At 32.3% G+C, this 14,575-nt stretch overlaps 1 protein-coding gene across 1 annotated transcript in view; it reads left to right on the top strand.

Annotated features, from left to right (window-relative positions):
• LOC133187515 (fibrillin-1-like) overlaps positions 1-14,575 on the top strand; it is a 77,849-nt gene that overhangs the window by 3,241 nt on the left and 60,033 nt on the right. Inside the window, exons 2-5 of the mRNA XM_061322921.1 lie at positions 1,009-1,329; positions 2,108-2,300; positions 8,832-9,088; positions 12,093-12,312. Coding sequence (XP_061178905.1) covers positions 1,102-1,329; positions 2,108-2,300; positions 8,832-9,088; positions 12,093-12,312 — 898 coding nt within the window. The 5' untranslated portion in view covers positions 1,009-1,101. The remainder of the gene's footprint in view (positions 1-1,008; positions 1,330-2,107; positions 2,301-8,831; positions 9,089-12,092; positions 12,313-14,575) is intronic.

The following is a 14,575-nucleotide window of genomic DNA, read 5'->3' as shown; positions in this document are numbered from 1 at the left end:
AATAAGGATACTGCAACACTCTTGCATTTTTGGGATTGTGTAATCTAATAGTAAAAAGACAGTTTTTTTTTTTTTAAATTTCATTTAAATTAAAGGTCACAGTGACCTTGAAATAGGTTGCGACACACCTTCTACCTAAGATGCATAAATTGGCCAAGTTTGATGATTCCAATAGTTTTCTAGTTATGAGCCGGACAGGATTTTTCCATATTTGGCCATAGCATCTTAATTAAAGGTCAGAGCAACCCACTTTTAGTGCGCGACACACCTACCCAAGAAGTATCAGCTGACAAAGTTTGATAATCCTAGGCCTAATAGTATTAAAGTTATGAGCTGGACACGAGAAAAGCTAACAGACGGACGGACATGAACGCCATAACATAATACATCCCGTCTAAAGACGGGCATATTTAAGAAATGAATTTCATTTTTGAAGATTCATGAGGACATGAACTACGACGCTTCACGTCGGCATATTTCATGAAGCGCGTTAGCGCTTCATGATAAATATGCCGGCGTGAAGCGTTGTAGTTCATGTACCTCATGAATTTTCAAAAATGAAATTCATTTCTTATATTTACATTATTTTTTTTTCTGATGATTTGCCACAAATAATGCCATTCAACTGTCATTTTTAAAGCAAAACAGTTTGCACTATAGTTTTGACGTCAAGTAAGGTATTATGACGTAACAATGGAGATATTCATGCTCATCCATGGTAGTTCATGAGAAAATGAACTGTATTCTATTTTGTAAAGAATCATAGGGGAAATTTATTGGAAATGTAAATATAAAAAAGTACATTTCTGAACAAGATATATGGATTCTGAAATTTTTATTCAATGAAAAGATTTTTTTTTATTGTCTTCAAAAAGATATGTCTTAATTAATAACATGAAAGCTGCCAGTACATGTATAAGTAGAAAGTGCAGATGGTTTTGCTATGGACAAATTTAGGCATGATCAAGGAACCATTTACAATGTTGCAGACACTTATCCATTTTCCAGATCTACACAAATGGCTATATTACTCTTGATGGTGAATTCAACAGTGGTAGACCTCATCTGTTTTCAAATCTGAATGAAGTACAACCAGGCTCTATGGTTGCTCCTTTCTGGTCAGACATTGACATGACAAGAGATTCCAGAATTTGGTATCATTTCTACAATAAATTCACAGCAAATTCCTCAGTTCTGAGCCAGGCCCAGTCTCTGATTGTGGAGAATTACAGAGACTCAGCTACAGCCTCTAGTTTTAACCCTAATACAGCTTTAGTCGTGACATGGGAGAATGTTCATCCTGCTCCAGTGTCATCATATTCCTCACAGGTAGTGTACTAATGTGTACTAATGTACTTTTTTCCACAGGGTCATAATTCAGCAGAATCACAATTTCTGTTCAATCTGCAGGTAAAAAATTACGCAGATTTCTTGAACTGCCTTAATGTCTTAGATGCTGCCTTTAAGTTTCCTCAAAAAATTGTGACCGGTACGTAGTATATAAATATTGCATGTAGTTGAGTGTAACATTGAAAATTTTCACCCCAAGAAAACCATTGTCAACCGAGGCGCAGCCGAGGTTGACAATGGTTTTCGAGGGGTGAAAATTTTCAATGTTACACTCAACTACATGCAATATTTATTATATTATACTGAATGTTTTATATAAATACATACATGTATAACAGTGAACCCTGCGCGCATAAATTCTGCGCAGTTGCTATTTTTTGGAATAACACCCGTCGTCAAGCAATGTTAACTGTTGCTACGCTGGTGGGCGTGGCTTCATTATTCAGCGGGTAATAGTGTTTTTTAACAAATGTTTCTCGACGAATCAGATTCAACTAATTTACATGAAAGTATAATATCATAAATTAATTCCACACAGAAAAATGTACATCTACAGTATTCTGAAAGCATGGATAACTAAATGTTTGAAAACAATCAAATTTGTGAGAAACATTTGCTTAGGGATGATCAGATTTGCTAGTTGTTCATTAGAACTTTGCTTTCTATTGTAAATAATATTATCATATATGCTTAAAAAATCCAGGAGAATAACCTAATTACCTTTTTAAAAAAGACATATCTTTTTTTTTTTTAATAGAATGCCAGTTTCCAGCTTCTGATAGCCAGTGATGGAGTGACCACCTATGCAGCCTTTCTGTTTAAACAGATGGACTGGATTCCTCCTAAACCTGTCTTACTGGGCTACAGGTGTGGGTCAGATGACTTCTACAGTCACCCTGCTTCTCTGACCAATCACATTCTACAGGATGTCATTAACAATGGTTATAACAGTAAGTGTGACCTTAATTATACTAATTTGATAAAATTATGCATGTGTAACATTATAGCATAATTTATCATTTATAAAATACAATTGTGTATATTAATTTCACTCAATCTTAAGCTGTTAAGTTAGTTTATATTCTGTGTTTTACCAATGCTTGTTTCAAAATACATGTACACTTATTATTTGAACTCAGTCTATTTAATATAGTTTGCTCAGAACAACCAACAGTCAAGGTCAGCCTATTTGTAAAATCTTGTCAATGAACTGCTTAACTTTAAGCAGATATATTCAGCTGTTTTTCCAGTTCTTCAATTTTTTTAACATGTTATTTGGCAGTTCTAATCTGTTCGTTCCCTATCACTTTTAATAGATGGTGTGACCATAGATGTGAAACAAAACCCCTTGGGTGTGCCCACAGGTGCCTGGGGACATGACCCCCCCTCCCCCCAATTATTTAGGGCTTCCAGAGTTTTTTTTATGTTTTATGCCTTCAAGCTTTTGTTGATGTGTACTGCACTACAAAAATTCACAATTAACGCGGAATAACATCTGTATAAAAAATATATATGCCATATATATGAATCAGAAATAAATTTATAGAGAAGATGGTCCAAGCATGTTCAGGCAACTCTATTTACATGTATATACCATATATTTTTTTTATACAGAGCTTATTTTGCGTTAATTGAAATTTTTTGAAGAATAAAACATGAAAAAACAGCTCGAGACCTAAATGTTTAAGGCTTTAAGCACCTGTGGGTGAGCCTGGTCCAGTTTGCTCCCAAAGTAAAAAAATAAAGGAAAAAACATAAACTTTCAACTAAAACGGTGTTCTTATTTGTAAGTGTATGATATTTTACTGCTTTTATGCAGTAATTTTCACTATACTTATCTGTTGTCTCTTTGAAATTTTCACAAAACTGCTTGAACGTAGTCCTATACGTGTACAATTTGATCGGGATCGGGAGTACTGAAATTGGGCTTTATGACCAGACCGCCAAAATTCAACAGGCAGCCGTGGTTAACCGTGAGAGATAGTCGGGGTAAGAAAAAATAGGGGAACAGCTGAGCTTGAGGTTGAAAATATATGACTAAAGATGCAAATATTTTATACCCGGTACAGGTACAATTTTATTTCAAAACGTGTCCTTGGAAAGTTATTGTCTCAACGTGACGAATTCATAAATAGACATTGTTTTGCTTTTTATACTGGTGTCTCATTAATCTCGGTGGAGATTCGGCTGGGCTAGATATTTGGTCGTCAGACCAAATATCTAGCCCAGCCGAATCTCCACCGAGATTAGTGTCTCATAATATCGCGGTTCTTATTTCTTTGGCGTAAAAAAGTTTTTCCAAATTCTTACATTAACTTTTCACCAAAAACTATTCATAATTATTTTCTAAGCTTTCTTCGTTTACTTTGTAGTCTATTTTAAAACAGAGTGTCTCATTGTATCGCGGTATTGAAAAACATGGAGGTTTTGCACTGTAACAAAGTACAATTTTTATTTTTTAATTTATGATGTAAATCTTCATGAAAACTTAACAATAATACAAACTTAAGGCTTTCAAAATTTGAACTTTATTATGGATTTTACTTGGTTATATATTCAATGGTCTAAATAAAATAAAAACGGGAATGGAAATCTGTAAAATTTCGTTTTATTTGAATAAATATTTTTCCAGCGGGTGTTCCATACTTTTTAATCATCACAAAAGTCAACATTCAGACGACAGACAGATAGTCCATCAACAAAAAGGATATGAGCTATGTATCCTAATTTTTGGAAAATACCGCGATACTATGAAACCCGCGATTTAATGAAAATTAAGGATATATTCTGTACTCATTTGTATGTCATAAGTAAACATTGTGTTTGTTTTGCTTTTTATAGTCTGCACTCATTTATAATTCATAAATAGACATCATTTTCGTTATAATTCTTATTTTTCTGCACTCATAAAGTTTTCATTTATAATGTCAAGCTTATATATGTTATAATATGTTGACGGTGCTATCGTTAGGGCCAGTGCAAATACCTATTTTGTTTTAATTCAGTTCCGCCTCTTCAAACTGCACATGACATTTGGAATGTCTAGATCTGATGTCGCCTGACATTGTATGTTTGTTGCAACAGTTGTATTACCATAACAATTAAAGTCTGAAAAATAAAAATTTTTAGCAAAGAACGTTTAATCTACTATTTATCTGCAATATTCATTAAATAAAGATGAGTTTATTATTTAGGTGAACTTTTGTTGTTACCGCAAGAACGTAGTTTGCAGCGAGATGCAATTTGCAAAGGATTGTGGGTCCAGAGTTTACTGCCAAAAAAAAATCATTTGGATCAGTGTGCAAAGTCCGAATTTTCTCTTCGCCCAGGCGATGTTGTTAAAGCTCGCAGCACTTGCTATCATTGTAAGAGAGATTGATCAGTAGGGACAGAGAATTGTGAATGATTAAAGAATATCATTGCGCATAGGCAAACCCCATCTAACTTCATAATTGACAAAATGATGAGTATATACAGGTACCTGTATACCCATCTATACTATGAAATCAATAAGGCCTGCAACTGCCCACCATGTTTGAACTCACCTGGGAGCTCTTACTGACTTAATACTTCAAGGGTTTCTTGTGTAAGTGGGGCTGTTCATCAGCATCAGGTATTAGTGATGGAACATCGGTTAATTTTCATAATCGATCACCGGTTGGAATCGGTTACTGCTTCCGATGCGATTTTACCGATTATAATCGAATGTCATAGTTTTGTAATAAAAAAGCAGACTATTGCAATTATTTCATATTATTTCTTTAACATGAATATATAAAATATATAATATATTATTTTCTTTGTTGTTTTGCTTCTTTTACACTTATATATATGCACATTTTGGTTCTTAATCACCTCTGCTTTGTGCTAGTTGGCTAGTATCAGATGCAGATGCCATTTTCTGTCATTAAGAAGAAATAAATTTTAAGCCAGAAATGGATAATTTCGGAATGTATTGTATTAGAAGTATGTTTCCGATGATCAGTATGAAATATTATAATCGATCATTGGAATCGGTAGCATTTTTTCGTTGACAATCGATGCTTTCTGATTATCGGTACAACACTTTCAGGTATTCTAATTTATTGAAATAAATAGCACCACATTGACATTTCTTAGACTGAGAGCATTTCATCAAGTCTGAATTTTGTGATTCCATCTTTATACTCGTGTCTCTTTTCTTCGTATTTCCTGATTTTGTAAAACAAATGAAATCCAAAGTAGGCCCTTATATGGTATGAGAGATAACAGAATATTTCTGTTTCCTTACCTTTATCAGTAATGACCCAGACATTTGGGACTAATTAACAGGTCTAAGTGGCCTCTGTTTTTGGAGGATAGATTTTATCCTCTGAAAACAGAGGATATAGCGGCCTTACCACCTACCAGAATTTTCAAAACTAAGGGCAGTTAACTCTTAAACAAAAAATAACAGCAACTCTTGCAATTGCATTTATGAACCATACGCTGATTTTGCAATCAAAACAAATAGGTATAATTTCATATGATGATTGAAAATCAATATTACTATTTTTGTAATTGCATGCTGTCAATCAGTTATTCCATATACAGCTTGGAAAACAAATATTACACTAACCTGCCTGTGACTGAGGTTTATTATGACCCCGCTGATTTTCCAGTACCGTAATTATGTGATAAGCAGTAAATATGGTTTAGAAATTTTGATAATCAATTTATTTATTTATTTTTTTTTTGAAAAATTAAGTTTAACAGGGCTCGACATTAACGCTTGTCCGCATGTCCGGTACCAGTGAAAAAAAATTACGGACAAGTGAATATTGCTGGGCACTTGTCCGATTGGACAAGTGCATTTTAATGTAAAGGAGTCTCTAAATAATAAAAAGAACGACTGTTGAAAGTTAATCGGTAGTTTCAAGACGGAAGCTGTACATAAAAACCGGACTTCGATTCACATTTGATCGGGATCGAAGCTCACTAATTGCATACTACTGAAAAGGCATGGAACTTACGAACTTAACAAAGTTTGGATTCTGTTTGATGTTGACGGGTTCACTTGTTGTCAGATAAAATTTCATTTTATGTGTTTGTTGTATTTATCAATAACATCACGAATAAATCAAGCACATGTCATGTGTAATGGACTTTATTTTTGTTTTCATTTTTCAAGTTGACAGTATTAGATCTTTATTGAAAAGTTTTTTTCGGACAAGTGAAGTTGAAGTTCGGACAAGTAAATATCTTAGTCACTTGTCCGAATGGACAAGTAGGGGAAAAAGTTAATGTCGAGCACTGTTTAATCATTTATCATATTTCTTTCATTTAATAATTCTTCAGCACATCACTTTGTAATATTTTATTTGTTTATGTCTACACATGGCTATATGAATATATGTTAATTTCTTAGTAAACATGTTAAATTATTTATTGTATTTATTTATGCTATTCAAATTATTTATTTTTATAATTATTCAATCAATTTATGGTTTTATTTGCTTAAAGTATAAGTCAGAGTATATTTTGCATTTTAAATACGCTTAAAATATGTTTCCTTTTTTGTTTCTTTTTGTCCTCCTTTTCTGAATTAAAAGAAAATATGAAAGAAATATTAAAGTCCTTTTTAATTTGTCTAAATAGGAAAAAAATCATAAAAACACAAAATAACAGGAAATATTCAGTAATAATGGAGAGTAAAAAGTGCCAACTTTGAAAATAAATTGCAAAATATCTAGACATGGAATCTCAAATCGCCACATACAATCGATTGTTTAATGTTTGAACTTTTATCTACATGTACTTTGGTGCTTGCACTTTTTGATTAAAGGTAGGCATGAGGAATTTGTTTGTTTATTGTTTAACGTTCCTCTCGAGAATTTTTCACTCAAATGGAGACTCCACCACTTGCCGGTGGAGAGCTACAAATTTTGACCTATACTCGGCACTCAGGGCCATTGAGCAGTGAGGAATCTTTTTCATGCCAGCACCTACTGCCACACGGGACCTCAGTTTATACGGTCTCATCTGAAGGACTGGTCTCCACATCCCACAGTGGGATTTGAACCCGTGACGTAAGGATCAACTCCTTACGCTGCGACTCTAAAGCAAATGCTCTAACCACTGCACCGCGGGTGACTAACACAAGGAATTTGAAAATTACCTGTGTTATCCTCTGAAATCGGAGGATAAACTATCCCACAATGCAATGTGGTTTCCATATATGGTAAAAAATTTGGCCGCTATATTGAATCTAAGCTATCCTCCAAAAACAGAGGCCGCCCAAGGCTGATTAAGGCCACTGTACAGTAGGCTGGAAAGTCAAATATATATTGTTATAGAATATAATTTTATTTTGCTAATTTCCTTTTTATTAAATGGGTCTGGTTTTCAGTAATTTCTGTTAATCAATTTTTTTTTTTCATTTGAACACCTAAAACAACTCACTAACTAAAAAGCCCATATTAGACATACCTTTCCATGCTTATTTTCATACAATGTCTTGTGTCTTAGAGTACATACTTTCTCAAAATTCAACAGCAAAATTATAGGAAGAATGTATTCTAAATGATGCACAGCATTGAGTGTTCTAAACTCTTCATTGATTCCCCCAAAAATGATGAACCTTAATTCTTAAGAATGATGTCAGATAGTATGCATTTTTAACATAATTATTATATATATAATATAATACATGCAATACTTTATCTTTGTGTGTGTTACTTTTGTAGGATTTTGTTTTTTGTTTGGCTGAATTGTTGATAATTTGTATTGGATTTCTAATCCATTTATACTCATGTCTGTTGCAGGGTCATATGGTATTGGCTTTCTCAATCCAACTGTCCTTCTGATAACTTTTTGTTGTATCTCTCGTACTGTTAGGCCTAAAGGTCAGTTGATGCATCTTGGAGGAAAGTGAGTTGTGATCCAAAAGTAGGTCACCGTGACCTCATTTTGCAATTGCATGGCTATACAAGTATGATCTCCAGGAAACCTTTTTTGAGGTACTAGCCAGTAGAACTAATGGGTTTGACATTTTTACTAGCCAGTGTTTGCATTCAAAACATCAAAGGTATTCATTTTAAAGGTCAAGGATTTATTCACACTCATTGAAAAAAATTTTCAACATCTGTGTTAAGCATCAAAGTAAAAAGCATAATAGTGACAAGATAAACAGGGAATTTAACTCAAACATTGTTTATTTCTAGAATTATAATTCAATTACGAACACTTCATCATCATTCCATAATTTATCACTAGTCGGTACCTCATATTGGGCCAATTTTTTTTTTCTAGCCAAGACCAGTTTTGAGTAGCCTTGGGCATTTTTTGGGTCAGTGAGTTTACATGAAAACTGCAATTACATATTTCTCAGAAAAGAATCATGAAACATTAATTGTTTTAATTATGTATCTACAGACATTTTTTTATCACAACTCTACAGTAATTTATGATCATATTTTCTTGATGGGCAAATCATATGCTCATGGCATGCTTTTTATTTACAGATGGAAGTAAGCAAGGACTATGGATTTACAAATTGGACAGAATGAACAACTTTATAAACTTTGCTGAAAAATGCTATACATGGATGCAAAACTCTGGAAATCCAGGATTCTTGGCTGTTGTTTTGGCCAATACAAATTTAACAAAGTGTCCCTGTAGTGAAGACAGGATACAAAAAGATGGCCGCTTTGTTCAGTACCCAAAGGAGCCCAACTGTTATGTATTGAAGTTTTCACCTTCTGCCATAACAGGGACAAGGGTAATGTCTAATGCATTTTAAATTTTATTTCATTTCTGGGTTAATATCCTGCTGGAAAGGAAAATGTGTAAAGTAAAGTTGTGTCAGTAAGAATATAAAATTTCAAAGATGAATGTAAAGAACAACTGGAAAGTTAATACATGTACTCAGCTAACAGTAGAGTTCCCTTTTTGCCCTAAAAATATAAATTATGGTTGTATAAAGGGGCATAGACAGTATAAGACATAGTTTTGAAGTTTATATCCTTCAAAATTTTAGGTAGAATTTCACAACTTAAATGTTTCTAGAGCATTTTAGACCATATATTTTAACAGCTTCTTCAGAAATTTCTTTTTTCCAAAAATTATCAGAGCTGCAAATTTCAAGTGTGTTTGATTGCCATTATACATTCTTGCATCAAGCGTACTAAAATTTAATTATCCTAAATATTTTTTAAAAAGTTTGAAATCTCTTGTGTATGTACAAAAGATATGAAAACTATATAATCAAGAAAAATCATAATAGAAATGTAAGAGACAAAAATCAAACACAAAAAGTGTTATGGGTGAATTAAAAAAAAATGACCAAATGCATATTTATCAACCCACACTAAAAATACAGGCAATGAAAATAGATTTCTATGTCTCAGCATATGTCTTTAGATAGTGTCTAAATACCTGCCAAATATCTCGTTGATATCTCAATTAACAAAAAAGTTATGCCCAAAAATGATGCTAAAATTGTCAGGAGTGCAACACCTTTTTGTGACATTTTGAAATTTCAATATTTTTTGGAGATCTGTGAAATAAAAAATAATGCTTCATGTTGAAAATAAAGACTTCCCTGATAATATTCAAAGCATTGAGCTTTAACTGTGGACTGTAGTAGCTTTTGTTTAATCAGGTTGTGGTCATGGCTGATGTTTAAAAAAATGTTATACCATGTCAGGAGTGCAACAGAAAAAATGTAGTGTTGCCAAAAAAACATCAATTGTAAAATTGTGATAGAAAATTAAGACAAAAAAGAATTTTGGAAGTGTAAAATAATAACTGATATACATTTTAAAACTTAAAAATGTTATATAAATCACAAGCAGCATTAATGAGAGTCAAGTATATGTACATACCCCAAAATGTCAGGAGTGCAACATTTGATATTTTGCTCCCAAGCATGAAAAAACTATTATCATTATATGATTTTCTGATTTTTATTTTGGAAAATAGAGACACAAAGAACATTTTTACCAAATAGATTTATCAATTACAGGATCTGTCTGTGCTTCTGATCCATGTTTCTATGGTCAGGAGTGCAACACATTTTTTTAAAGATTCAAGTTGTGTGACGAAAAGACTTCTATTCATGCTTAGAAGTATTCATTAATTAATAATGATCTTTTTGTATAATTTAATGCTAAATTATTGACAGTTTTATTATTAAAATCATTCCTTTTTCAATTTTATCAATTCAGATGTGTTTTTATCTTTTTTGTGATTTTTTTTAATGAACATTAAAAATAAACACACTAAAACATTGTCATAAAATTCGAGTAATTCCTCCTCAACTTCACTGAAACAACAGAACAAGTTCTTATGTAATTTTCACTTCACAATTCTACTTTAAAGGCCCCAGTGCTTTTGGTCAGGAGTGCAACAAATATGTTAGAACTATAAATCATCCAATAAGAATAAAATGAAAGAGAAAATGATGAGTAGAATTTTTCTGGTGGGTAACTGTGTTTGTCTTCTAAAGGAAAATATGCTTTAAAATATATTTTTTCTTCTAAATATACATTTAAGCTAGTTTTTTGGCATAAAATAGGGTATAATTCCAGATAAAATGCGAATTTTAAATACTTTCATCTGTTTTAATTATGAAGTATTGGACTATAAGTATTGCACAATTTCATTACCACTTGATGTTGCCAACACTTTATGAATTTTTGTGTTCTGTGGTTATAATTTTAAACTTTACTGCAGTCAGGAGTGCAACAAAACTGCTTCATAATTACCGATGCTTTTTAACTATCTTTACTAAAAATCAAGTTGAAAAAAAAATGCTTGATACTATTTGATGTTCAAAACACTATGTCTATCAACAAGTTACAGAAATTTTACAGTCAATTCAGGGAATAGTTCTCATCATTTCACATATATTTTAAATACAATTTATGTATATTACACCTTGCAAATAATCATGTTTTAAGGTCTTCAAAATATGAGAAACCTGCTGTAAACGATGAAAAATATCAACACAACAAATTGATTTACAAAGTAAAAATGGGTTATTGTGTGTTATAATTTTTAAAACAATGTTTAATAAAATACATATCAGATGTCAGGAGTGCAACACAATAATGTAACATAAGGTCACTTCAAAATCTAGTATTTTTCATAAGAGAACTCATATATAACAATTCTTTTTTGGCTTAGATTTAAAGAATTGACTTGAACGGACAAGAAAGTGAATTTTGGGGAATTTTATTGCTTCATATTTTTTTCATATTAAAACTTTTCAAACCAGAATTGAAAAAATAATGTAAAATAACAATCAAAAAGCCAATTTTTTGTCACATGTGCAAGAGAAGATACTCATTCAAGGTCTAGATTTAATCATTTATCCCCCTTTTACCATTTTAAAGCATAAAAAAACTATAATTTCTTGTGATTATGTATTTTAGAAAGTCTTTTAAGGTGTAATGATATTTTCTTTTTTCAAAAGAAATTTTACTAATAAAAATTCTGAAACTTTTTAATCCAATTGTCTATTCTATTGCCACTTCAGGATTTTAAACTAGAATGCATTTGCAATATGACGATATAAGTGAAAAATATGTTATAAGTAGTTGAATTTTGCCAAAAAAAATCAGTTTGGTGGTCATTTTTTTTTAATTCACCCTTATCTGCAGTAATGTACTCAGGAATGTGTTCAGTGTTTGTTACAAGATTTCATGTATCTTATCTGAATTTATTATAAAATGCAGTATAATTGTTTTTTTTTTTGTTTTTTTTTTATTTCTGTTTTTAAGAAATGCTGTTACTCAAGAAACTCCACCCATTCCAATCTGATCAGCACTGGGAGAGAGGCTGGTTTTATTTACACGGAGCACCCCATACATAATGAAGCCATGGCCAATCTGAAGGATGAAGAACCACACAACTACTGCTGTGTACAGTCCAACCTTTGTAGTGAATTCCTGAAGCTGAGAATTTCTGATACCTGTGAATTTTACAGTCCGCTCACATCAGGTATGGGATTGTGCTAGACTGGTAATAGAGATTGTTCTATCTGACGTATCCGTATCCGTATCTGTATCCGTATACGTATCGAGGTATGAGAGGCATCTCGATCCCGATGATTTAACCGTTGGGTAACATTTCTATCGTTTCTTGATTGATTTTAACCTCATTCATTGGAAAATAAGATATATAGTAATATTCCTAATGAAACGTATTAAGTTGCTGTTCACACCTATCATTTTATGGAAGGATTTAAAAAAAATAAAATTAGTAAAAAAAAAAGTATGTATATTTTTATTAAATTGTTTAAAAATAAAAAAAAAAGGTTCAAAAAGGGACTTCCCCTTCTCTCTCTCTCTCTCTCTCTCTCTCTCTCTCTCTCTCTCACAATATCAGGATATATTATTGTATCATTCTCGAAGTAACCTTTACCAGTACAAGATATATTTCCCATAATGCATACAGTCAACGCTTGTTATCTCAAACTTGATTGGACCAATTAAAACTTCGATATATCCAAGGATTTGATTTAACAAAGTTTAACTGTACGAGGTGTCAGATACCAAACATTCTAGATGAGTATAAGTTTGTCTACATCAAGCAGACACTTAAAGTTGATTAACAAAGTGGAGAAGGGGGAAGCTGGGCCGAGGCAGGGAGAAACCAAAAAATGACAAGTCACCTTAGCAAAACTTTGACAATATGACAATAAAAAGGTGTAGAAATTAATCAAACTCTTAAAACAAACCTATTACTGGGTATGTGTGTGTGTGTGTGGGGGGGGGGGGGGGTATGGATATTAAGTTTTGAGTTCCTCTTTCCACAAAAATAATTACGGATACATTAACTGTGAAAGATTAATTTGACCATACTGCATACTCTGTGTGTGTGTGTGTGGTGGGGGGGGGGGGGGGGGGGGGTGGCACTGAAAATCTTCATCCTCATTTTCTTTTTTATCATTTTCAACATTCTGTATATCATTTGATTATATGTGATGGACATAGTTCTCCAGAAAAGCTTTGGAAAGCTGGCAATTCTGGGGTTGTTTGAAGACTCTAAATTTCCCTAAATTGTTAGGTGATAGCCGTATCCGAAATTCCAGAGAGCTTGAGAAAGGACTACCATTTCCGAAAGTTATGCAATTACACGCAAATTTTGTCGGGGATGAATTAACAATTGTGCAGTCGATAATAGGAGATAAACGGAGAAAATTTTTTATGTCTTATACATTACTTTTTATACATGTTGACTAAAGTTAACTTAATGATTTATCTTTTGAAATTAAGATGACTGTAATTCTTTGTGTACAAGCGGGATCAAAACTCTGAAAAAATGCTGATACTTTATCAATTAAATGTTTTGTATAAAGTTTATCCTTTATTCTGTGTTTTTTTATTTCTCTGCTACGTAGAAGCAGTCTCTTCTCTTTAATTCTATAAACTGTGTGTTGAATTGACTCGCACTTGTCCCGATCTGGGCCAAAATGCATAAGTAAATAAATAAAAATAAAATAAAAAAAATAAATTAAAATCAGCTGGATGAAAAAGGTAGCATAGAAGAAATAGATAAATCTAATGTTTTGGCATTTTTTAGTCTAATGTTCTTTTCTTTTTTATAAAAAGAGAGTTAAGATAATGAATACCGTATTCTGAAACAGTTTCTATATCAAACCATGAATTATAATACGCATGTACGACAACAAGAGAACTAAAAGGAAAAATAAATTTAACAATTGCATTTTCATTTCATTACCTATTTTTTGTCGCCATGAAGTCTTTTCAAGTTAATACTGCTGAAAGGACAAAATATAAAGCAAAATCAAGCCGTATGAGAATAGGCACGAAAGAAGCAATTTCAACTGGGGAGGGGAAGGGGAGATATACAGGTATTTGTCAAATAGTTCATTGAAAAAAAGAATGAAGAAAGTCAACAGACACTATGAAAGTTTGTGTGTGTTCCCGAGGGGGGGGGGGGGGTGGCATTTTTAAGCATATACTGGTAAGGGTCTGGAAGCGAATTCTCTTTAGAAAACAGCTACACGGTTTTATTGATTGTGGATATTAAAGTCTTTTGCATTTTAGTGTGTGAGTGTGGGGGGGGGGGGGGGTAACTTTTATGTCATCTAATGTAAATTACAGAATCAATCAATAAAATGATGTTAAGAGGGAGAAAGGGGGATCCCAATAAATGTTTTTAAACAAAATTGCAATTAAAATTTTAAACAATATAATGAAAAGAAATTTTTATTTTATTTAATTTCATTATCTATTTT

This window comes from Saccostrea echinata, unplaced genomic scaffold (assembly GCF_033153115.1).
Source record: "Saccostrea echinata isolate AGI-Se365-2 ecotype Australia unplaced genomic scaffold, CSIRO_AGI_Sech_v1 ptg000001l, whole genome shotgun sequence".
Lineage (NCBI taxonomy): Eukaryota > Metazoa > Mollusca > Bivalvia > Ostreida > Ostreidae > Saccostrea > Saccostrea echinata.
The sequence above is the reverse complement of the archived record's forward strand: the minus strand, read 5'-3'. Positions and strand labels throughout refer to the sequence as shown.